Below are 22,676 nucleotides of genomic sequence, written 5' to 3'. Positions count from 1 at the left end.
TATTGAATGATTATTCACAACAAATACAGACACTTCCAGGAAGTGAAAGATAAGACAGTAATATTTATATATATCTTCCTGGTGACTTGTCCCAACGGTGTTACCCAGCCGTGCTGGGAGCTCGGGAAGACGCGGGTTTGGAAAATGAATGAATGAATTTTCCGTCTGTTATTTTATTTTCATGGGGCTTGATCGCACCGGAAGTGACGCACCGGACCTTTATGTGGAACAGATTTGCACCGGAAGTTGTGCACGTTGAAAACCTTTCATTCAGTCTTCATTGGTACATATACTTGGTTTTCTTTTGTTCAGACGCCGGATGTGACGTGACAGTAGCTCACTGCTGGTTTAACTGAAATCTGTCGGAACAAAAGAGAACCAAGTGTGTGAAAGTTGTGCAGGTTTCGGTGCAAAAACCAACGAGACTGACGTCAGAAAAGTTCCGAGTAATAAACGACGGGAGACACGTCATTCGAAACTAAACAACAACAACAACAACAACACCCGCGCTGCTCGCCGCCGTCTCCTTTGTGCGGCCGAGGAGGCGCGTCCCCGTCCCGCCGCGTCTACTGGAGGGGGCGCGGTCACGTGGCCTGGTGCGTCACTGAAGACATGGCGGCCTCCAGTGTTTAGCAGTGAAACCGCGACAGCGACAGCAGCGGGGAACAAGCACCGGAGCAGCGGCCTCAGCGGTGGGTACGCGCCATTAGCCGTTAGCTGCTAACACAGGAAGTGAGTGAGTGGAAGTTCCGGCGGTGGTCGCTCGGTCTCAGCGCCCCTCCAGGGCTCTAGCGGACCCGCGGCCCGGAGCCCTGGAGGCGGTCAAACACCGAGTGGACGAGGCGCTGAGGGGGGAGGTAGCGCCATCTGGCGACCAACCACACCCTGCTGGGCTCCAGCAGCGGTGTTATTATTATCACTACTGTGTGTATTTAGCGGCTCTTTCTTCGCTAGCAGATGTTAGCAGCGACTGGTCGATGAAAGGCCGACTTGTAAACAACATTTAACAGCGTGTGGAGCGATGAGCCAATAGGAGAGCTGCTCTACGGAGCAGGCAGACACCTGATTGGTTGGCTGCGTGGCCAGTTTACCAGGGGTTCCCGCCCACTGGGTGATTGTTAAGCGTGCTTCTGTCATTTCCTGTTCCAGGCTGGACTTGAGTGCAAGCAATAACTCCTTAGCATCATTAGCTTCCTGCTAACCTGCTGCTCTGCTCCTGGAGCTGCAGGTGGAGCAGGTGTGGCTAGGCTAACGTGGCTAACCTGGGACTGCTGTCAGTGCCCTTTGTGACATAATAAAGTGTGTGCTTGTCAGAAGCGGTGTGGTTTTCACTCTGTGATGAGTGAAGCAGCAGCCGTGTGTCGACTGTGTGCTCCTTCAGAGGCCCAGGTCGTTGGTGGAAACATCAACAGCAGCTAAACTACAGAAGAAACGTCGCTGAGGGGGAATTTATATAATATCAGACTTTTAATGTTTAACTTGTTGCTCAACCAGCAAATTGCTGCTGCCTCAGCAGCAGGTGTGAACCGGGACTCTGAGCTCCACGTCAGTCAGTCAGTTAGCCAGCCAGCCAGTCAAGCCAGTCAGTCAGTCATCCAGTCAGTCAGTCAGTCATCCAGTCAGTCAGCCATCCAGTCAGTCAGTCAGTCTCCTCCAGTGGTCATGGCTTCTCCAAATTCAGGTAAAGTTCTGAAATCTCGGCCGGTTCGACTCGTAAGTCTGTCTGTCCCTCCCTCCTGCTGTGTGTGTGTGTGTGTGTGTGTGTGTGTGTGTGTGTGTGTGTGTGTGTGTGTGTGTGTGGATGCTGAGATGCTTCTCTCCCTCCGCTCCTCCAGACTCGGCCATGTCTCCTAAGATCACCGTGGAGCTGCTGCGTCAGCTGCGTCAGGCCATGAAGAGCTGCAGGTTCTTCCCAGAGCCGCTGCAGGCCTACATAGTCCCGTCTGGAGACGCCCACCAGGTCAGGGGGCCAATCAGAGGACGCCGGTCTAACCGTGGCCAATCAGAGCGTTTAGCATTTAGCATGTTGTTACTGTTGATAGTGTTAGTATATGCTCCATGGTGCAGTGCCATGCTTGACCATTCCATTGGTTGCAACTCATTACATCATATTATATTACATTATAATATAATGTAATATAATATACTATATTATAATATAATATAATAATATTATAATATAATATTATTATTATTATTATTATATTACATTATATTACATTATATTATATTATATTATATTATATTATATTATATTATATTCAATCCACAACGTGTTCATTTTTTTTACTCACACAGGGTTACGGTGTGAACCTGGAGTAAACCTTTTTGTCCCTTGTACTGACCCGTAGTTGGCCCCTTGGGCCAAAATCTGGCAAGAAATACTTTGCATTATGGGGTTAAAACTGCCTCGGAATACAAAATAACACAATTCTCTCTCTGTCTCTCCAGAGTGAGTACATCGCACCATGTGACTGCAGGCGTGAGTTCATCAGTGGCTTCAACGGCTCTGCAGGTGTGTCTTTGTTTCCTCGTTAATGTCACTGTGGCCGAGTTACAGAGAAGTCAGTTTGATTCGTCAGTGGAATTAATTCCTTCAGACAATGAGCCGAGCGGCGATGACGATGATGATGATGATGATGATGATGATTAATTTCCAGAGAATGAAGAAGTGGATTTTGCATATTGTTGTGTTGTTGTTGTTGGACTTCAGTCAGCAGGAAACGCACACACACACACACTGACACACACACTGTCCTGCTGTCCCGCACTACCGCAGCCTCCGGCTTTAAACAGAAAGGGTTGGGGTTAGTTAATACTTCATGATGACGCTGAAACCCTCGTTTGTTGTGTTATATTGTGGGTTGTGTTGTGTGTTATTGTGTAATTGTGCCCCCCCCCCCCCCCCCCCCCAAGGCACGGCCATCGTGACAGAGCAGCACGCCGCCATGTGGACAGACGGACGCTATTTCCTGCAGGCCAGTCAGCAGATGGACAACAACTGGACTCTGATGAAGATGGGTAACAACAACAACAGCAGCAGCACACACACACACACACACACACACACACACACACACACACACACACACACACACACACACACACACACTGAGTGAGTGGGCTCTAGTGAGAGACCTGCACTAGCACTTCTCACATGCTGTAGATGGATAGATGGGCCGACAGACAGACTGACACCACAGAAGAAGTACTTTGAAGGTGACCTTCATTCGTCGTGTGATCATCAGTGACCTCCGTGATCAGAGATCAATACTTGACCTCGTCCCTGTTTGGAGCTCCTCTGTGTGCTGTTGTTCCCCTCCAGGCCTGAAGGAGACGCCGTCCCAGGAGGACTGGCTGATCAGCGTGCTGCCAGAGAACTCCAGGGTGGGGGTGGATCCCTGGATCATCGCCGCTGGTGCGTTCAAGAGCCGAGACTGCAGCCCAGTGCTGCTGATCAGCTGATCAATACTCTGACAACCACACCAACATTCACTCTGACCACACTGAGCTTCCTGTTTGCTCCTCCTCCAAACACCATCACATGGTCTGGTCCCTCCTGGTGGTCCTGTTCCCTCCTGATGATCCTGGTCCCTCCTGGTGGTCCTGGTCCCTCCTGATGGTCCTGGTCCCTCCTGGTGGTCCTGTTCCCTCCTGGTGGTCCTGTTCCCTCCTGGTGGTCCTGGTCCCTCCTGATGGTCCTGTTCCCTCCTGGTGGTCCTGGTCCCACCTGATGGTCTGGACCAGATCAGTGGAAAACCATGTCCAAAGCACTGCAGGGCGCTGGCCACCTGCTGGTGGCGCTGCAGGACAACCTGATTGACGCCATCTGGACGGAGCGGCCACAGAGACCCAGCACACCACTGAGGGTGCTGGGCCTGGAGTACACCGGTCAGTAGGGGGCGCCGAGGTGGGGGAGGTGGGGGTCGACCTCCGTGCTGACCTGTGTGTGTGTGTGTGTGTGTGTGTGTGTGTGTGTGTGTGTGTGTGATCTCCACCTGTGTGCAGGTGTGTCCTGGCAGGACAAGGTGGCGGCGCTGAGAGGTCGGATGGCCGACAGGAAGATCAGCTGCTTCGTGGCCACAGCGCTGGACGAGATCGCGTGTGAGTCAGTCAGTCCTCCTCCCGGACTGCAGTCACGGTTTTCTTCTTCAGCATCAGCAGTGAATCAAAGAGTCAAAGAATCAGTGAGTCAGAGCTGACGGCTCACCTGCAGCTGTTCTCATCGTGTCAATCATCACACCTGGGATGAGACTTTTTTCTGTGAAGGAAGTTGATGGGGTCACATTGACGGTAGAGTCTTCTGGATGATGAAGATGATGATGATGATGATGATGATGATATCATGGTAAACCAGGTGGACGACTGGAGCCTCCTTCATTCCTTGAATGAGGGGTGTTTCCTTCGCAGCAGCACAGCAGTAGCAGCAGCAGCAGCAGTAGTAGCAGCACAGCAGTAGCAGCAGCAGCAGCAGTAGCAGCAGCCGCAGCAGTAGCAGCAGTAGCAGTAACAGCAGCAGCAGCAGTAGCAGCAGCACAGCAGTAGTAGCAGCACAGTAGTAGCAGCAGCACAGCAGCCGCAGCAGCAGCCGCAGCAGCAGCCGCAGCAGCAGCCGCAGCAGTAGCAGCAGCAGCACAGCAGTAGCACAGCAGTAGCAGCAGCAGCAGCTGCAGTAGTAGCAGCAGCAGCAGTAGTAGCAGCACAGCAGTAGTAGCAGCAGTAGCAGCAGCAGCAGCCGCAGCAGCAGCAGCCGCAGCAGTAGTAGCAGCAGCCGCAGCAGCAGCAGCAGTAGCAGCAGCAGTAACAGCAGCAGTAGCAGCAGCAGCAGCAGCAGCAGCAGCAGCCGCAGCAGCAGTAGCAGCAGCAGCAGTAGCAGCAGCAGTAACAGCAGCGCAGCAGCAGTAGTAGCAGTAGCAGCAGCAGCCGCAGCAGCAGCAGTAGCAGCAGCACAGCAGCCGCAGCAGCACAGCAGTAGCAGCAGTAGCAGCAGCAGCAGTAGTAGCAGCAGCAGTAGTAGCAGCACAGCAGTAGTAGCAGCAGCCGCAGCAGCAGCAGTAGCAGCAGCAGCAGTAGTAGCAGCACAGCAGTAGCAGCAGTAGCAGCAGCAGCAGCAGCAGTAGTAGCAGCAGCAGCAGCAGCAGCAGCCGCCGCAGCAGCAGCAGCAGCAGTAGTAGCAGCACAGCAGTAGTAGCAGCACAGCAGTAGCAGCAGTAGCAGCAGCAGCAGCAGCAGCAGTAGTAGTAGCAGCAGCACAGCAGCAGCAGCAGCAGTTATGAGCTGCAGATGTTGGAAACAGGTCCATGTGTTACATCTTCAACTGTGTCCATCATCATCATCATCATCATCATCATCATCATCATCATCATCATCACCAGGATCCTCTGTGTCCACCACAATCAGTCACACTGACAAAGACTCAAAGACTCAGAGAGTCAGAGAGTCAAAGACTCAAAGACTCAAAGAGTCAAAGATTAGAGTAACCGTATCACAGTAACTATAAGACAGTAATGAGCTCAGAACCTCCAGTTGTGATCTGTAGACCTGCTGAGACTCCTGTAGACACTGGGGTGATACTGGGGTGATACTGGGATGATACTGGGGTGATACTGGGATGATACTAGGATGATACTGGGGTGATACTGGGATGATACGGGGATGATACTGGGGTGATACTGGGATGATACTGGGATGATACTGGGATGATACTAGGATGATACTGGGGTGATACTGGGGCATCAGTCAGTAGCAGTTGTAAAAAGTGTGATGTGACTGCTGGCTGTGAGTGAAACAGCGTGACGGAGGTGGAGATGGTGCTGGTGCTGGTGGGTGGAGGTGGAGATGGTGCTGGTGGGTGGAGGTGGAGATGGTGCTGGTGGGTGGAGGTGGAGCTGGTGGGTGGAGGTGGAGATGGTGCTGGTGGGTGGAGGTGGAGATGGAGATCACGATCCAAGGACCCTGGCTGCCTCCCCCACTAATGACTTGTGATTGGCTCCCTGGAGTGTTTGTGTTAATTAGAGCTGCTGATGCTGATTGTCATCATCTGGAAGATCAAAGCAGACACCTGCTGCTGCTGTGTCACTGACTACAAGCTGTGTCTGCTGTGTTTCCAGGGCTGTTCAACCTGCGAGGCTCCGACATCGAGTACAACCCCGTGTTCTTCGCCTACGCCATCGTCGGCATCAACACCATCAAGTAGGAGCACCGACACTCCTGCACCGGCGTCTCACTCTCACACTGCAGGCACTCCTGCACCGGCGTCTCACTCTCATCACACTGCAGGCACTCCTGCACCGGCATCTCACTCTCGCACTGCAGGCACTCCTGCACCGGCATCTCACTCTCACACTGCAGGCACTCACTGCAGGCACTCCTACACTGGCGTTTCACTCTCACACTGCAGGCACTCACTGCAGGCACTCCTGCACGGGCGTCTCACTCTCGCACTGCAGGCACTCCTGCACCGGCGTCTCACTCTCACACTGCAGGCACTCCTGCACCGGCGTCTCACTCTCACACTGCAGGCACTCCTGCACTGGCGTCTCACTCTCGCACTGCAGGCACTCACTGCAGGCACTCCTGCACGGGCGTCTCACTCTCACACTGCAGGCACTCCTGCACCGGCGTCTCACTCTCACACTGCAGGCACTCCTGCACCGGCGTCTCACTCTCACACTGCAGGCACTCCTGCACTGGCGTCTCACTCTCGCACTGCAGGCACTCACTGCAGGCACTCCTGCACGGGCGTCTCACTCTCACACTGCAGGCACTCACTGCAGGCACTCCTGCACCGGCGTCTCACTCTCACACTGCAGGCACTCCTGCACCGGCGTCTCACTCTCACACTGCAGGCACTCACTGCAGGCACTCCTGCACCGGCGTCTCACTCTCGCACTGCAGGCACTCACTGCAGGCACTCCTGCACCGGCGTCTCACTCTCACACTGCAGGCACTCCTGCACCGGCGTCTCACTCTCACACTGCAGGCGCTCCTGCACCGGCGTCTCACTCTCACACTGCAGGCACTCCTGCACCGGCGTCTCACTCTCGCACTGCAGGCAATCACTGCAGGCACTCACTGCAGGCACTCCTGCACCGGCGTCTCACTCTCGCACTGCAGGCACTCCTGCACCGGCGTCTCACTCTCGCACTGCAGGCACTCCTGCACCGGCGTCTCACTCTCGCACTGCAGGCACTCCTGCACCGGTGTCTCACTCTCGCACTGCAGGCGCTCCTGCACTGGCGTCTCACTCTCACACTGCAGGCACTCCTGCACCGGCGTCTCACTCTCGCACTGCAGGCACTTCAGTGTTATTTTATCTTTAGTTGGAGTTTCTTTAGGACTCGTTTTGCCATGAAACAGTAGTTTGTAGAAACACAACTTTTCTCATGAGGGAAGTCACGTGACTGAGGGCTGAACACACACACACACACACACACACACACACACACACACACACACACACAGATGACACTGGAGATGATGCAATAACCACTGTGATGATGATGCAGTGTGTGAAGAGTGTGCTGGCGCCCCCTGCAGGCTGTTTGTGGACCAGCAGCGGCTGCAGGCGCCCGCCCTCCGGGCCCACCTGCAGCTGGACGCCCCCTGCAGGCCGGAGCTGAGAGTGCAGACGCTCCCCTACGAGTCGGTGCTGCCGGAGCTGCGGGCCCTGAACGCCTCGCTGGGCCCCCGGGACCGGGTCTGGATCAGCGACAAGGCCAGCGGCGCCCTGACGCAGGCCATCCCCAAGGTCAGCACCGAGTTCGGCCCAAGGTCACCGCCGCCGGGGCCTCACACTGCCCCCTGCAGGGCCTGGCGGTCAGAGGTTTTCCTCCCCGACTGTTCAGATTAACCCCCCCCCCCAGCAGTTGGCTGCAAACACAAGGCTAACGGCTGTTGGAGTGTCTCGGTGCAGCTGAATATGGCTGCAGTAGGAGGAGCTTGCAACACTGAGACAGACAGACAGACAGATGAATGAGTGAGTGATATGAGCGTTAATAGGAGTGATGGTTGTGTTGCAGCCCCAGCGGACCCCCCTCCCCTACACCCCGCTGTGTCTCTCCAAGGCCGTCAAGAACCCCACGGAGATCCAGGGCATGAGGACGGCCCACGTGAGAACCTTTGGAACCTTTAGAACCATTAAACTAGCAGAGCAGCACGTGGTAAACAACAAAAGCTTTCTCCCCCCCCCCCCCCCTCCAGGTCAAGGACGCCGTGGCCCTGTGTGAACTCTTCTCCTGGCTGGAGAAGGAGGTAGGTCCTTGTTGTCTCCAGGGTCCAGCAGTTTCCTGGTTCTGATCAGACTGATGACACCTGGGAACCACCAGCACTCTGGTGTCCAGAGTCCATCTCAGATTAGGACTGCTGTTAAGATTAAGACTGGGTGAAAGGGTGGCACTGAACTCGGGCAGGAGTTCATCGTGAATATCAAAGCACAGTTCAAGCCTGTTGCTAGTTAGCTTAGCATTTTAATGCTGGCCAGTGTTCCTCCACCAATCCAGAGCACCGTCAGGTTTAATGGCAGGTGGTGAAAAATCATCACATTCCTGCAGCAGCAGTAGCAGCAGCAGTAGCAACAGTAGCAGCAGCAGTAGCAGTAGCAGTAGCAGTAACAGTAGTAGCAGCAGCAGCAGCAGATGGATGCAGTGTCTTGGTGAGGAAACATCTTGCTGGAGTGTCAATGGAACATGAAGCAAAGTTGACACCAACTAGTGTCTGTGAAGCCCCACCAGGGGGTTTAGCTCCTAGAACCACCCAGAACCACCAGCAGAACCATCTAAGAATCTTAACGGGCCGCATGTGGCCGCCGGACCGTAGTTTGCCCACCCCTGGACTAGACTAGGCCTGACTGTGGTTGTCAGCAGTGGTTCTTCACAGAGACTCTTTGTTTCCTGCAAGACAATCACTGGAGAGAAGAGTCAGCGAGTGAGTCGCTGCTGAATGAGTCACTGATCCGCTGGATTGTCTGAAGACGCACCCTGAACTCCTCCTCCTCCTCCACTGACTGCTCCTCCTCCTCCTCCTCTACTGACTGCTGCTCCTCCTCCTCCTCCACTTGCTGCTCCTCCTCCTCCTCCACTGACTGCTCCTCCTCCTCCTCCACTGACTCCTCCTCCCTCCTCCTCCTCCTCCTCCTCCCTCCACTGACTCCTCCTCCTCCACTGACTCCTCCTCCTCCCTCCTCCTCCACTGACTCCTCCCTCCTCCCTCCTCCTCCTCCTCCACTGACTGCTGCTCCTCCTCCTCCACTGACTGCTGCTCCTCCCTCCACTGACTCATCCTCCTCCTCCTCCTCCTCCCTCCACTGACGACTCCTCCTCCTCCTCCTCCTCCTCCTCCACTGACTCCTCCTCCTCCCTCCTCCTCCACTGACTCCTCCCTCCTCCCTCCTCCTCCTCCTCCTCCTCCCTCCACTGACTCCTCCTCCTCCCTCCTCCTCCTCCTCCTCCACTGACTCACCTCACTGCTGTCTCTTCATGCCTGCTGTCACTCAGCCACGCTGCTACATTGTTTCTCTTCTGGCTGAAGTTTGAATCTTGAATCTCTTCCCAACGTTCCCCGCTGCTCAATGAAGAGTCGTGGTTCTCTCCTCCCCTCCGCCAGGTCCCTAAAGGCACTGTGACAGAGATGTCCGCCGCTGACAAGGCCGAGGAGTTCCGCAGGTGCGTGCTCCTCCAGCGCCCCCTGCTGCTCAGGGAGGTGCACAGCAGGCTGTTGATCCCAGACTGGGAAACTGCACTGGAAGCAGCAGCTCCAGTTTCATTCATGAGAGTCAAAGATTCTGATTGATTCTGACTCTCTGGACTGATTGATTGATTGATTGATTGATTGATTGATTGGCTGTGTTCCAGTCAGCAGAAGGACTTTGTGGGCCTCAGCTTCCCGACCATCTCCAGTGTTGGTCCGAATGGAGCCATCATCCACTACAGGTCCTTCAACTACAACTACTGACTGACTGGCTGGCTGTAGTTTTATTCTCCATCAGCCTTCAACTCCGCTCACTGGTTCTTCTTCTTCTTCTTCTTCTTCTTCTGTGGTGTCCTGCAGGCCTCTGCCTGAGACCAACAGAACCCTGAGCCTCACTGAGCTCTACCTCATCGACTCTGGAGCGCAGTACCTGTAGGTCACCTGCAGGGTCAGACACTTCTTCAGCTGAACACTGTGATGATTGTTGTCTCTCGCCCCCCCCCACCCCCCCCCGCCTCCAGCGACGGGACGACAGACGTGACTCGCACCGTCCACTTGGGGGCGCCGTCAGATTTCGAGAAGGTTTGTGGTCCGACCTTCTGAAGGGTCAAGGTCAATTCCATCACTTCTGACGTTCCTCTCTCTCTCTCTCTCTCTCTCTCTCCCCCTCTCTCTCTCTCTCGCCCTCTCTCTCTCCCTCTCTCTCTCTCTCTCTCTCTCCCCCTCTCTCCCTCTCTCTCTCCCTCTCTCTCTCTCCCTCTCTCTCTCTCTCTCTCTCTCTGTCTCTCGCTCCCTCTCTCCCTCTCTCTCTCTCTCTCTCTCCATCCCTCTCTCTCTCTCTCCCTCTCCCTCTCTCCCTCCGTCCCTCTCTCTCTCCCTCTGTCTCTCTCTCTCTCCCTCCCTCTCCCTCTCTCCCTCGCTCGCCCAGGAGTGCTTCACCTACGTGCTGAAGGGTCACATCGCCGTCAGTGCTGCTGTTTTCCCCAACGGGACCAAAGGTGGCGCCGTCTTGTCTCAGTCTCTCTTGTTCAAACTGATGAATCACTGACTCGTCGATCCCCCACTGAGCCGTTCAAATTCAGCGTCTCGGAACTGAGAATCGCTTCGTTCAGACTCGCTGACTGTTGATGATGTTTCTCTGAGTGACCTTCAGCCTCCTCCTCCTCCTCCTCGTCCTGCTCCTCCACCAGGCCACCTCCTGGACTCCTTCGCCCGCGCCTCCCTGTGGGACTCGGGTCTGGACTACCTCCACGGGACGGGTCACGGTGTCGGCTGCTTCCTCAACGTCCACGAGGGTCCGTGTGGGATCAGCTACAAGACCTTCGCCGACGAGCCGCTGGAGGCCGGCATGATCGTCAGCGACGGTCAGCAGCAGCAGCCGCCGCCGCAGCAGCAGCAGCTTCACACACACCATCAGAATCATAATAGTGATGAATGAAAAAACACTAATCAGCTGTTATTACTTGGAAGAGATTTGGAAATGAAGCCGTGAGCTTCCCTGCACATTGGAACACGCGTGTGAAATGTGCATCACATGCGTGTTTATAATAATGAGATTAATGAGAGTAATATTGACTCTAATAATCTTGACCATGTGCATCATTGTGACTGAGGGACTTGGCAATGAGCTGCTGATCCCCAGCAGAAACCCGCAGCAGTAGAAACTAGCAGCAGTAGAAACTAGCAGCAGTAGAAACCAGCAGCAGTAGAAACCAGCAGCAGTAGAAACCAGCAGTAGAAACCAGCAGTAGTGGCAGCAGTAGAAACCAGCAGCAGTAGTGGGAGCAGTAGAAACCAGCAGTAGTGGCAGCAGTAGAAACCAGCAGCAGTAGTGGCAACAGTAGAAACCAGCAGCAGTAGAAACCAGCAGCAGTAGAACCCAGCAGCAGTAGTGGCAGCAATAGAAACCAGCAACAGTAGAAACCAGCAGTAGAAACTAGCAGTAGTAGAAACCAGCAGTAGTGGCAGCAGTAGAAACCAGCAGTCACTCGCTGGTATTGAAGCTCCCTGAAGGAGCTCAGTGGAATCCTTCACTATGTTTCCATGAAACTGGAGAACAGTGAATTAGCCCAGCTCAACTGTGACTGGACCAGTGGAGTGCAGGGAAACTCACTCACTCTTCATTCATTCATTCATCTTCCTGAGCTCAGGGTCCTGGGGCTCTGCTGGAGCCTCCCAGCTTTCAGGGTCAGGGGTCAGGGGTCAGGCTGTGCATGGAAATGTGGTCAGTGCAGCCAACACACAGCAGTCAGTGTTGAAGCGCTGCTCCAGGATCTTCTCCTCCCACTGGAGGAATGATACACGACCGCTGTGCTTGGCAGCCGCTGCACTTCCTCTTGGAAGCTTCCAAAGTTCAACGCCACCTCTTTTGTTTCCACTGCATTGTGTGACTTCAAAAGACGTGCGGCATGGCACCGTGACTCACCTGAGGCACCTGAACCCAACCTGAGCCATTGTTGATCCTCCTGTGATCAAAGGTGCAGGGTTTGCCGCAGCTTTAACCAGATTTAGACATTGTTGTTGACCTTTGACCTCTCCTCCTCCTCCTCCTCAGAGCCGGGCTACTATGAAGATGGTTCCTTTGGGATCAGGATTGAGAACGTGGTCCTGGTGGTCCAGGCGAAGACCAAGGTTGCTTCTCTCCTCCGTCTCTCCTCCATCTCTTCACTCTGCGACCTCTCTCATTGTGTTGTGTTGTGTTGTGTCCTCCAGTACAACTACAGGAACAGGGGCAGCCTGACCTTTGACCCCCTGACCCTGGTGCCCATCCAGGTCAAGCTGATGAAGACGGAGCTGCTCACTCAGAAGGAGGTGAAGTTTAGACGCTGGAGGGAAACGGTGATGATGTCATCAGTCCCTCCTGTGTCCACTAGGGGCGCTGCAGCTCAGTCTCAGGCCTCCTGCACTGCTCGACTGTCGATTGTCCTCTGTTGCTTCTTGTCCACCCGCTGAACTGAGCTGCCAGCTGATTGGTCCGTTCTGTCCCTGCAGATTGACTGGGTGAACGAGTACCACAGGAAGTGCCGGGAGGTGGTGGGGGCGGAGCTAAAGCGGCAGGGCAGGAAGGAGGCGCTGGATTGGCTGAGCAGGGAGACGCAGCCAATCGCCTGAGGAGGGATGGATGCATTGTTTCCTCCTGGTGGCCAGCGGGTGGCGCTCTCAGCTGGTGTTCAGCGAAGCTAACTAGCGTAGCTGCAGTTTTAATAAAAAATAATGACTTGAATTGAAGCATTGTGACTCTGTTTCATGTCATTCGGCTCACTGAGTGAAATCAAAGTCTGGAGTTCCACATGAACATGAAGGATTGATGCTGTTGTAGTAAAACTACTGAAGTACAAGTACGCAGTGGTAGTTTCCTCATCTCAAACTGTTTATTGGAGCAAAAGCAACAACAGTGGGGAGGGGGAGGGGTTAAACCATAAGAGAAAAACAGTTGAGCGGTCACGTGACCGTGATGTCACAATGTAACCAACAGTGATGCGAATCAGAAGACTGAGTCACTGAGCCGAAGATTCAACCACCCCAGAAAGAAACATCATTGATGCGACACTGGACTGATGGGCTTTGACCTCTGACCTCTGACCTCTTAGCAGCAGGTGAGGATGAAGAACCTAAAGCTTGGTGGATCTTCTGCAAACATCTCAAAACCCACGACTGATTCAAAGTTTCAGCCAATGAAACACAAACTGAGAGGGAAGTGAATCAAATCTAATCATCTAATTTGATGACATCATTAACCCCCCCCCCCCCCCCCCCCACACACACACACACACACCTGGACCCCCCACACCCCACAAGTCTTCACAGGAAGTTGGACCAGTTTGTCCTGCAGACAGTTTGGAAAGATGGTGGTGATGCAACTTCAGAGGTCAAACCCTCAGAGGTCACCCCCCCCCCTCCCCCTATAGTCACAAGTAGAAGAGGGTGGGGTCTGGGAGCTCCTGGACACGGTGCTCCTCCTGCTCCTGCTGCTGCTGCTGCTCCTCCTGCTGCTCCTGCTGCTCCTGCTGCTCCTCCTCCCTCAGCCCCACCGGCAGCGGGTTGCTGTAGATGTAGAAGATGCTGGACTCCCTGGACGCCTTGGACCTCCTGAAGAAGGTCAGAGGGTTGAACAAGCTGCTGGACCTCCTCACCACCTCCTCCTCCTCCTCAGGACCTCCCCACCTCCTCACTGCACTCTCATAGCTCCGGGCCCGACTGGTCTCCCTGCAGGAGGAGGAGGAGGAGGAGGAGGAGGTGAAGAAAGTGGAGTTGGAGGAGGACGGGGGAAGAGGTGGTGGAGGAGGAGAAGGAGGAGCAACGGGAGGAGGGCAACAATAAAATCTCAAACATAAAAGATGTAAAACATCCGCAGTGGCGCATTGAGCTGATTGGTGGAGAAACACTCTGACATTCTGGTGTCATGTGACGGAAGTCGTGTTAATCTGCTCCGGACCAGCACTGACCAGCTCTCTGTGATGTCACACAGGGCCAGACTGCCTCTCTCCCCGGGTCAGTGGCCACGCCCCTCTCGAGACCGCCTTTCAAACGCAGCCTCGCTGTTAGCAGGAGGGTGCGAACACACGGCTAACACACTGTTTCCCACCTGCTGCGGCTGTAGCAGACGGCCAGCCAGTAGAGGGCGCTGGCGGCCAGCAGGCCCAGAGCCACAACCATCAGCAGCATCTGGAAGACATCCAGCTCTGAGGAGGCACAGGAGAACGACGTGAAGAAAGAAAGAGAAGAAGTTAGTTTCAACCAGAGCAGAGCAGCAGCAGCAGCAGCAGCAGTGGAAGCAGGCAGTGGAAGCAGTGGCAGCAGCAGCAGCAGCAGCAGCAGCAGCAGCAGCAGTAGTGGAAGCAGTGGCAGCAGCAGCAGCAGCAGCAGTGGAAGCAGCAGCGGCTCCAGCTCACCCAGGAGTGCAGGCTGGTCTCCCCGCCCTCGCAGGGCCAGGACAGGGCCTCCATCCTGGGCTTGCAGCCCCTCACAGTCCTGCTGGGTCATGACTGGAGCTCCAGCAGAGAGCCAGCTCACTGGGCTCCAGTGGAGTCATGTGACTGGAGACGGCCCGTTGCCATGGAGACCCCCCCCCCCCCACCCCAGGAACCCCCTCCCCTCCTGTTTACTGCTCTTCCCTCCTCACAGCAGTCCAGGAGGCCACCGAGGGAGCAGAGGAGCCTTTTGTTGAGTTTTTTCTGGTTCCCTCCTCACGCTTCACTTCACTTGGCTGCAGCTCAGGCCAGCAGACAATTAGTGGAGCGACCAATTAAAAAGTGGGTTTGTTTCTGGAGTGCACGGTGACCTTGGGAACGACCTTTGACCTTCAATGCTGCGCTGAGCTCATGGAGGAGGTGAAACCCAGTGGGTTGGTTGCAGTTTATTGGGTGTCGAGGTTTTATTTCTCTTCCTCCATTTCAGCTACATTTTTAGTCCTTTTAAAATAATATTTTATGAACAAAGTAGCGATAAAAAAAAAATCACAATTATAATATATATAAATATACTTTGTCAAAAAAGCTTTTTATAAAATAAATCTCATCATTTAATATGGTATTTATGTTTGTGAATTTACTTTTTCAATTTGCTGATTATTGAATTTCTTGCGCCCGATCCACCACTAGAGGTCAGCGTTCACACACAGCAGACTGGCTGCTGTGAGTGAACTGCATTCTGGGAAAGTAGCGAGAGATCAGCTGACACGGAATCACACAACTCTGTTTATTGGCCAATGAGCTTCTTCTGGAACTTCCACATCCACCAGCAGCTCCCCACCAAGGAGCTGCTGGGACATCTGCTGCGCCTGCCATGCCATGGAAACACTTTGAGAGGTGCAAGAGCAGCAGTGACGGCAGCAGCTCCATCCTGATTGGCCGTGAGCCGACTGGAGCTACAGGATGAACCTCCACCTGCAGCTCCATCCTGATTGGTCGTGAGCTGACTGGAGCTCCAGGATGAACCTCCACCTGCAGCTCGACATCTTCAGAAGAACTCCACCTGTTTGTGTTCACTGTTGTGTTTTGTGCAGTGACTCTGCAGTGAGCGTGTGGATACGAGTTGCATCACTGTCATCCTACTGTCAGTATTTACAGAGTAAACTACAACTACACACGGTCATTTACCAGCTTTCCCGCCATTCAATGGTAGAAACTCGACTTGGAGCTCAAACGTCCCGACGTCCCTGAAGGCCTCCTGACTGACCTTGTTGTTGTTGTTGTTGTTGGTGTCAGGATGAAGAGAAAGAACAGGCGGCGCAACAACAGGATCCATTAAAGACACTGTGAGTGAGGACAGAACAGCGCCCCCTGCTGGTCACTCTGGATCCCTCGCTGTCACTGCTGTGGATGAATGGAAACGGAACCCCAGGAACCCTAATACCTCTGGACCAATGGCAGAGCAGCACTGCACTGACCGTGAACGCAGCAGCAGCAGCAGTAACACAACAACAAACAACACAACAACAACAACTTCACTCAGCTTCACTCGTTAGCTTGCACGCTAAGCTACACCAGGAATTCCAAGACTCGGGTCCAGTTCCTAAACACTCCCATCTATCTGCTGCTGCTGCTGCTCCGGCTCCATTGTGAGCCAGCAGTCAAACAGGTTGCCCCCTGCTGGACTAGTTGATGCAGAGCAGCTGGTGCTTAATCAGTGTTGAAATATCTGCTCCGTCCAGGCTGAGCTCCATCACCCACTCAGTGTGGAGTCTACTGCCCTCTGGTGGCAGAGAGCACACATTACAATACAAAGGGCCACTATACAGAATGCATTATATTAAGGGTGAATTCCAATTCCTCCCTCAACCCTCAATCTCAACCCTCAATCTCAAGAATGCGCGCTCCTGTGAGGTGCAAGTGCTGTCCCGATTCTCAGAAGGTCCAGTTGAGGGAGGAGTTTCAGGGCTGTGTCGCCCTCAGTATTGAGATTCTCCGGCACCACCCTTAGCAGACAGGGCTACCCAGAAGGCATTGCGTATTTTTGCCAAGACATCTTCGAAAAAGATGGCGATGAAAAAAGCGAGCTACAAATGGAAGTATTTTCTTAGTTAATAAAGATATAAATATTACCAAACCATTTTATTGTCTTAGTTTAAGACTTTTTTATGGATTATTGACATCGTTGTTGCGTGACATTGATTTTTTTTACTTTACGAGGTTTGTCAACCGGACCGGCGGTCCCGGCTTCACGTTACTTGTGTACATCGTTGTGTAGCGACGGAGGACTTCTTCCTTTTTCGCCGTCTTTCACTTTTTCTCCTTCTTCGTCGTCGTCGTCTTCTTGACAGACTGGACATAGCTTTGGCGTAAGGCCGCCCCCCACAGTCTGAAGACGTAACTGCACTTAAGGGGTGTCCCAGTTCTAAGCCCTTGCACTTATTTTTGAGGGCCAAGATTGAGGGCCAAAGATTGAGGGTTAAGGGCGAGGGTTGAGATTGAGGGTTAAGGGCGAGGGTTGAGATTGAGGGTTAAGGGAGGAATTGGAATTGGCCCTAAAAACCCTCCAAGCAGTCGGTGAAGTGAGACACATTCAGTCAGCTGCTGGTGCATGTGATCAATACAGGGAGTCTGGTGATCCTATTGATCGTTGACTATCAATCAATGAATCCACTTGAGAAGCAGTTGACACAGAGGACCATGGGTTTTTTTCTTTGTTGGGTTTTGCACATGAAGCCGCTGATAACAACGCAGCAGAAGACATCGTTACAAGCTTCACTCATAGAAATGAAATCAACTCAACGTTCCAAAGACCTTCTGAAAGCCCGGCCTGTCCACCACTCGGCCGAGCCGTGTGGAGAAGTACAAGGTCTCTGAGCTGCTGTATCTCCTCAGCCTCAGGATGGCCTCCTCCTGCGAGTCGCCCGTGTCCCCGACGGTCATCACGTCCTCCACGGCCAGGTGGAGGTCGCAGCGGCGCCCCCAGAAGTCCAGGTGGGACACCTTCAGCGTGCTCTGCGAGCGGTCCAGGTACATGGCCCCCACCACCCTCCTGAGGAAGTGGCTGGCGGTGTAGAGCATCGCGCCGGCAAACAGGGCGACGGCCGTGGAGTAGCCGAGGAGGAAGAGGGAGGCGGAGCCTTGCAGGTGGAGGAGGAAGACGGGGGGCAGCAGCAGCACCGTGACGGACGTCTGCAGCAGCTTCAGCCGGGACACCGCCCGGAGGAGCCTCATGTGTGGCTGGCTGTAGATCATGGAGAACTCCTCCTCCTCCACAGGGGAGCAGGAGGAGGAGGAGGAGGAACACTTCACCACGGCTGTGACGACTGGCAGACTGGGTCTGACGGAGCCAAGCTGGACGGGCCAATCAGGGTGCAGCCTGTCGCCGCTCCGAGCCCAGTGGAAACACGACCTCCTGAGGACCAGGTAAGTCGTCCTGCATCGGATCACCGACACCATCTGCAGGGAAGAGACACAACACAGTCACCACATACACAACCACTCAAAAGCTGAGATAGATAGATAGATAGATAGATAGTAGATAGATAATAGATAGATAGACTGATGATAGATAGATAGTAGATAGATTGATGATATAGAGAGATAGATGATAGAAAGATGATAGATAGACTGATGATAGATAGATAGATAGATAGATGATAGATAGATGTTAGACTGACGATAGATAGATAGATAAATAGTAGATAGATGGATAGATGATAGACAGTAGATGATAGATAGATGGATAGATAGATAGATAGATAGATAGATGATGTTGGTTGAAGGTTGCTGTGAAGATGTCATCGGTTTCAGGAGACTGTATTTGAGCTGTCAGTGCTCAAACCCAAATGGTTCAACATTCATCAACAGCTCAATGACAGAAAGCATCATTATTAGATATTGGGATTGGGATTTAACCAGCACCCCAAACCTGGAATTATCCCTTTAGATGCAGCAATTTACCCTCCTGCGTTTTAGATAATCACATTTAAGAATCACTACAGTAAAGGTAAAGACTACAAAACAGCATTTAGCTTTTCTTTTCTTCCATACAGTCAAAACTAAGAAAGACTAAATCCTTTCCACAGAGCAGAATGACTGCAACTGCTGTTTGTCTCCTTCCACAGCTGCCTGGGCTAATTAGCCGTTAGCTTCAAGGAATCCTACCGACAAATGCTACGATATCTTGAGTTAAACCAGAGAGTGGCCGCATCGAGTGAGTTCGGGATAAATGTTGTCTCACCATGTCCCGCTGCTGGTGTGAAACCGGTTATTAAAAACACACAATTGTTCTAGTTAGTGTCAAAAAACACACGTCAACTGCGGCATCTCAGCAGCGGTCACAATCTGACCCGGACGTAGTTAGCAAGGCATAATTGTAACCGGTTGAGTGACTTTTATATTTAATTCCATTCAATTTCGTTAATTCTAAAACATTTACGGAGAAGAATTTATTTGTTTCATGTTGGTTTGTTTGTTTGTTTGTTTGTTTGTTTGGAAAATTAAAAAAGAAAATCTGAATAAATCGGAAGTGACCCATAATCTGACGTCATATCCGCCGGAGGTCGGTCCCACGTGAGCGCTGTTTGTCAACAGCACCGTATTGTACGCTCGGCAGCTCGTCCCGGGCCGTCAGCAGGGACGCCGTTGTCAGGTTTATCCCCGCAAACAGGTTGCAAAACCTTCTTCTGTTACTGATGTGTGCGGCGCGTGGCGATCTGACAAGACGACCTGTGAGCAGCAGCGCGAGCTGAGCTAGCTGAGCCCTAGGAGGCAACCAATTCTCGCTGGCGGAGCCTGGAACCTGGAACTGGAATAGAAACACTCACAATCTGTCGGAAGAACGACAGACAGACAGTCAGTCAGTCAGTCGGTCGGTCGGTCGGTCGGACAGACAGACAGACAGACAGACAGACAGTCAGTCAGTCAGCCAGCCAGCCAGCCAGCCAGACAGACAGTCAGTCAGTCAGCCAGCCAGCCAGACAGTCAGTCAGTCAGACAGACAGTCAGTCAGTCAGTCAGTCAGTCAGACAGACAGTCAGTCATGCTCCAGCTTGGGGACGAGCTGGTCCTCTACTCGGTCCCCCTCGTGCTGCTGCTGCTGGGGACCCGCAGTGCGCTGTGGAGCGCCGCCCTGGTGGCCGCCCTCTACCTCTGCGTGCTGCTGCTCCGCTTCCCGCAGGTTCCCTCCGGCCGTGCCCGCCGAGTGCTGCGCCCGCTGGCCAGGACCGCCGGCTCCGGCGCTGTGTCAGTGGTGGCGCACCGGGGCGGCGGCCACGACGCTCCGGAGAACACGCTGGCCGCCATCCGTGAGGTGGGGGGGGTGTCCGGGGGGGGCTTCTTGCAGTGGGAGGGGCATTGGTGACTGCTGCTGCTCCATCTTGTGTGTTGCAGGCTGGGAAGAACGGCGCCACCGGCGTGGAGCTGGACCTGGAGTTCTCAGCCGACGGAGTCCCAGTTCTGATGCACGACGAGACGGTGGAGCGGACCACCAATGGCTCGGGACCCCTCAACAGCCTCACCCTGACCCAGCTGCTGCAGCTGGACGCTGCTGCTAAACACAGACTGAGGTGGTGGTGGGGGGGGGGGTGAAGGTTAAAGAACTCTCATGAATCCAATCCATCGTTGTTGTTGTTGTTCTGGTGGTCCTGCAGGGGGCAGTTTGTTGGGGAGAAGATCCCCACGCTGGAGGAGGCGGTGGAGGAGAGCCTGCGGCTGCAGCTCCACATCTACTTCGATGTCAAAGGTCATCCACATCAGGTGACCTCAGCACACTAACACAGTGTGGCACTTCCTGTGTCCACTCACTGACCTGACTCACTGATTCACTGACATGACTCACTAGCTCAGTGAATCGACTCACTGAATCACTGACATGACTCACTAACTCACTGATCTGAATCACTGAGTCAGTGGTCTGACTACTGACTCAGTGGCTTTACTCACTGACTCAGTGACCTGACTCACTGACTCAGTGACCTGACTCTCTCTCACTCTGTGACCTGACTCACTGACTCAGTGACCTGACTCACTGACTCAGTGAGCCGACTCTCTCTCACTCTGTGGTCTGACTACTGACTCAGTGACCTGACTCACTGACTCAGTGAGCTGACTCTCTCTCACTCTGTGGTGTTTCCTCCTCCCACCACCAGGCGGCAGCAGCTCTGAAGAAGCTCTACCAGAAACACCCTCGGCTGTACGACAGCAGCATCGTCTGCTCCTTCCAGCCGTCAGTCATCTACAGGGTGAGGCCACTAGGGGGCGACACTGACCTGCTCCATCTCTGGACGTTATTGTGTGTTATTATGAGAAGCGTTCTGATTGGAGGAGAACCTACTGACCTTCTACTGACCTTCTGCTGACTTTCTACTGACCTTGTGTGAATGTATTGATGAGCAGCATGTTGAGAATTTAAAAGCCATCAATCAGGCCAACGTTGAGCCAGTGGACCATCAACAGCAGCTCCTCCCCCAGCTGCACTGGAACAATCAGCAGGACCATCACTTCCTGTGGTTGTTAACCCTGACTCTGACCTCTGACCCCTGACCCCTGACCTGCTTCACGTTGTTTCCACGTCTTCGAGATGTAACTTTTTCTGTGGTTGTGTCTCTTTGTGTTGTCTGTGTGTGCGACGCCCTGTTGTGTGTTTGTGTGGGTCCGTCAGATGCGTCAGAGCGACCCGGCGGTGGTGACGGCGCTGACCCACCGGCCCTGGAGCCTGAGTCGCTACGGCGACGGGTCGCCGCGCTGCTCGGCGCCGTGGCGGCACTGCTGGCTGTCGCTGCTGGACCTGGTTCTGGACTGGATGCTGCACCACCTGCTCTGGAGGCTCTGCGGCGTCTCCGCCTTCCTGGTCCAGAAGGACTTTGTGTCTCCGTGAGTCTCCAGCACCAGACTGGGCCAGGGCCAAGACCAGAACCAGAACCAGGGCTGGGTTCCCTTCACAATGTTTTCATGCCAACACTGCTTCCAGAATCAGGTTGTTTTGGATAGCAGCTGTTTCAAACCCGGTTTGAACAACAACAAGAACCCATTAACAATGACGGCACAGAACCTTTGTTTTTGCTGCTGATTCTGATCATTGAATCTATCAATTCAATTCAGTTCAATTCAGTTCAGTTCTATTCAGTTCAATTCAATTCAATTCAATTTAATTCAATTCAATTCAGTTCAATTCTATTCAATTCAATTCAATTCAATTCAATTCAGTCTAATCAGGTTGTGGCACCGACTAGATGATGGTGATGATGATGATGATGATGATGATGGTGATGATGGTGATGATGATGATGTATTCTTGGTGGATCTGCCAGGCTGAGGTGCTGATTGGCCGCTGCTGCTCATGTGTTGAGTTGTTGAGCTGCTTCACAACCCAGCAGTTAGAAGAACCATCATTAGCCTGCGTGGCTATCAGCTAACACTGTGTGTGTGTGTGTGTGTGTGTGTGTGTGTGCATGCAGGGACTATGTGCACTTCTGGGCCCAGCGGGGGGTGGAGGTGGTGGCCTGGACCGTCAACACGCAGGTGGAGAAGCTCTACTACCAGGAGCAGCTGAAGGTCAACTACATCACCGACAGCCTGCTGGAGGACTGCCAGCCTCACTACTGACACTGTTGGTGGGGTCAGGGGGTCAGGAGGTCAGCAGGGTGAACACCATCCATCCAGAGGGAGTAGAACCAGTGGGGAGCAACGACCTTGAAAACACCTTGACGACCTTGAGAAGAGCAGGGCAGCAGTCCCAGGAGTTTGGAAGATGGAGTTGCTTTATGTTGCTGGACTGTGATGTTCAAAGATGTTTCCTCTGAGGTCCACCAGTCTACTCACCTCCTCCTCCTCCTCCTGTTCCTCCCCCTCCTCCTCCTGCTCCTCCTCCTCCTCTTCCTCCCTCTCTGCTCAACAATCATCGGCCAGCAGGTCGTGACCTCCCTCCAGATAATTTATCCTGGATTTATGTTTAATCTGAGGAGGATCAGTTGAAGTCAGGAGGAGGGGGGTGGGGTGGAGGGCGGAGTTTATAATTGATTGGGTGAAAACATTTTCATCTTTGAGATGTGATAATAAATAATCATGATTATTGAT

General features: G+C 53.5%; 4 protein-coding genes across 9 annotated transcripts; 2 read left to right on the top strand and 2 right to left on the bottom strand.

Moving 5' to 3' along the window:
- The first annotated feature begins 551 nt into the window (after positions 1-551).
- On the top strand, positions 552-12,915 carry xpnpep1 (X-prolyl aminopeptidase (aminopeptidase P) 1, soluble). 4 transcript variants are annotated; one of them, XM_076051327.1, is made up of 20 exons: positions 552-692; positions 1,836-1,960; positions 2,452-2,515; positions 2,917-3,021; positions 3,326-3,418; positions 3,748-3,891; positions 4,009-4,104; positions 6,111-6,192; positions 7,540-7,750; positions 8,022-8,111; positions 8,203-8,253; positions 9,604-9,662; positions 9,852-9,929; positions 10,048-10,119; positions 10,209-10,269; positions 10,616-10,685; positions 10,878-11,051; positions 12,242-12,318; positions 12,400-12,498; positions 12,679-12,915. In XM_076051327.1, the coding sequence occupies exons 2-20, from the start codon at positions 1,844-1,846 to the stop codon at positions 12,796-12,798; spliced, it is 1,863 nt and encodes a 620-aa protein (XP_075907442.1). In that variant the 5' UTR covers positions 552-692; positions 1,836-1,843; the 3' UTR covers positions 12,799-12,915. The 4 variants fall into 4 exon arrangements, with proteins under 4 accessions (XP_075907442.1, XP_075907440.1, XP_075907441.1 ...); XM_076051325.1 differs by having other exon boundaries at positions 589-696; XM_076051326.1 differs by lacking the exon at positions 552-692 and adding an exon at positions 713-732.
- A 583-nt stretch (positions 12,916-13,498) lies between these two features.
- Positions 13,499-15,118, bottom strand: LOC142904927 (uncharacterized). Of its 2 annotated transcripts, XM_076051335.1 has the most exons (4): positions 14,580-15,118; positions 14,273-14,369; positions 13,852-13,893; positions 13,499-13,776 (listed from the first exon to the last, which is right to left on the bottom strand). In XM_076051335.1, exons 1-4 carry the CDS (start codon positions 14,668-14,670, stop codon positions 13,596-13,598), a joined length of 411 nt encoding a protein of 136 aa, XP_075907450.1. In that variant the 5' UTR covers positions 14,671-15,118; the 3' UTR covers positions 13,499-13,595. The 2 variants fall into 2 exon arrangements, with proteins under 2 accessions (XP_075907450.1, XP_075907451.1); XM_076051336.1 differs by lacking the exon at positions 13,852-13,893.
- Positions 15,119-15,367: 249 nt separating this feature from the next.
- Positions 15,368-19,014, bottom strand: tmem186 (transmembrane protein 186). The gene is made up of 2 exons (XM_076051318.1): positions 18,841-19,014; positions 15,368-18,056 (listed from the first exon to the last, which is right to left on the bottom strand). Exons 1-2 carry the CDS (start codon positions 18,841-18,843, stop codon positions 17,391-17,393), a joined length of 669 nt encoding a protein of 222 aa, XP_075907433.1. The 5' UTR covers positions 18,844-19,014; the 3' UTR covers positions 15,368-17,390.
- A 131-nt stretch (positions 19,015-19,145) lies between these two features.
- Positions 19,146-22,341, top strand: gde1 (glycerophosphodiester phosphodiesterase 1). Of its 2 annotated transcripts, XM_076051315.1 has the most exons (6): positions 19,147-19,911; positions 19,992-20,167; positions 20,252-20,357; positions 20,750-20,842; positions 21,262-21,473; positions 22,058-22,341. In XM_076051315.1, the coding sequence occupies exons 1-6, from the start codon at positions 19,642-19,644 to the stop codon at positions 22,203-22,205; spliced, it is 1,005 nt and encodes a 334-aa protein (XP_075907430.1). In that variant the 5' UTR covers positions 19,147-19,641; the 3' UTR covers positions 22,206-22,341. The 2 variants fall into 2 exon arrangements, with proteins under 2 accessions (XP_075907431.1, XP_075907430.1); XM_076051316.1 differs by lacking the exon at positions 20,750-20,842 and having other exon boundaries at positions 19,146-19,911.
- Positions 22,342-22,676: the final 335 nt, after the last annotated feature.

This window comes from Nelusetta ayraudi, unplaced genomic scaffold, assembly GCF_046127955.1.
Source record: "Nelusetta ayraudi isolate G7.1 ecotype Tasmania unplaced genomic scaffold, CSIRO-AGI_Nayr_v1 ptg000134l, whole genome shotgun sequence".
NCBI lineage: Eukaryota > Metazoa > Chordata > Actinopteri > Tetraodontiformes > Monacanthidae > Nelusetta > Nelusetta ayraudi.
The sequence above is the reverse complement of the archived record's forward strand: the minus strand, read 5'-3'. Positions and strand labels throughout refer to the sequence as shown.

Bases quoted from the DNA above. Each gene is read 5' to 3' on its own strand.
- xpnpep1 (XM_076051324.1), top strand. From the start codon at position 1,471: ATGTTTAACTTGTTGCTCAACCAGCAAATTGCTGCTGCCTCAGCAGCA. The intron at 3,892-4,008 runs GTCAGTAGGGGG...ACCTGTGTGCAG, and splicing joins GCTGGGCCTGGAGTACACCG to GTGTGTCCTGGCAGGACAAG. The intron at 12,499-12,678 runs GTGAAGTTTAGA...CTGTCCCTGCAG, and splicing joins AGCTGCTCACTCAGAAGGAG to ATTGACTGGGTGAACGAGTA.
- LOC142904927 (XM_076051335.1), bottom strand. From the start codon at position 14,670: ATGACCCAGCAGGACTGTGAGGGGCTGCAAGCCCAGGATGGAGGCCCT. The intron at 14,370-14,579 runs GTGAGCTGGAGC...GTGCCTCCTCAG, and splicing joins AGACCAGCCTGCACTCCTGG to AGCTGGATGTCTTCCAGATG. The intron at 13,777-13,851 runs GTGGGGAGGTCC...GACCTTCTTCAG, and splicing joins TATGAGAGTGCAGTGAGGAG to GAGGTCCAAGGCGTCCAGGG.
- gde1 (XM_076051315.1), top strand. From the start codon at position 19,642: ATGCTCCAGCTTGGGGACGAGCTGGTCCTCTACTCGGTCCCCCTCGTG. The intron at 20,168-20,251 runs GTGGTGGTGGGG...GTGGTCCTGCAG, and splicing joins GCTGCTAAACACAGACTGAG to GGGGCAGTTTGTTGGGGAGA. The intron at 21,474-22,057 runs GTGAGTCTCCAG...GTGTGCATGCAG, and splicing joins CAGAAGGACTTTGTGTCTCC to GGACTATGTGCACTTCTGGG.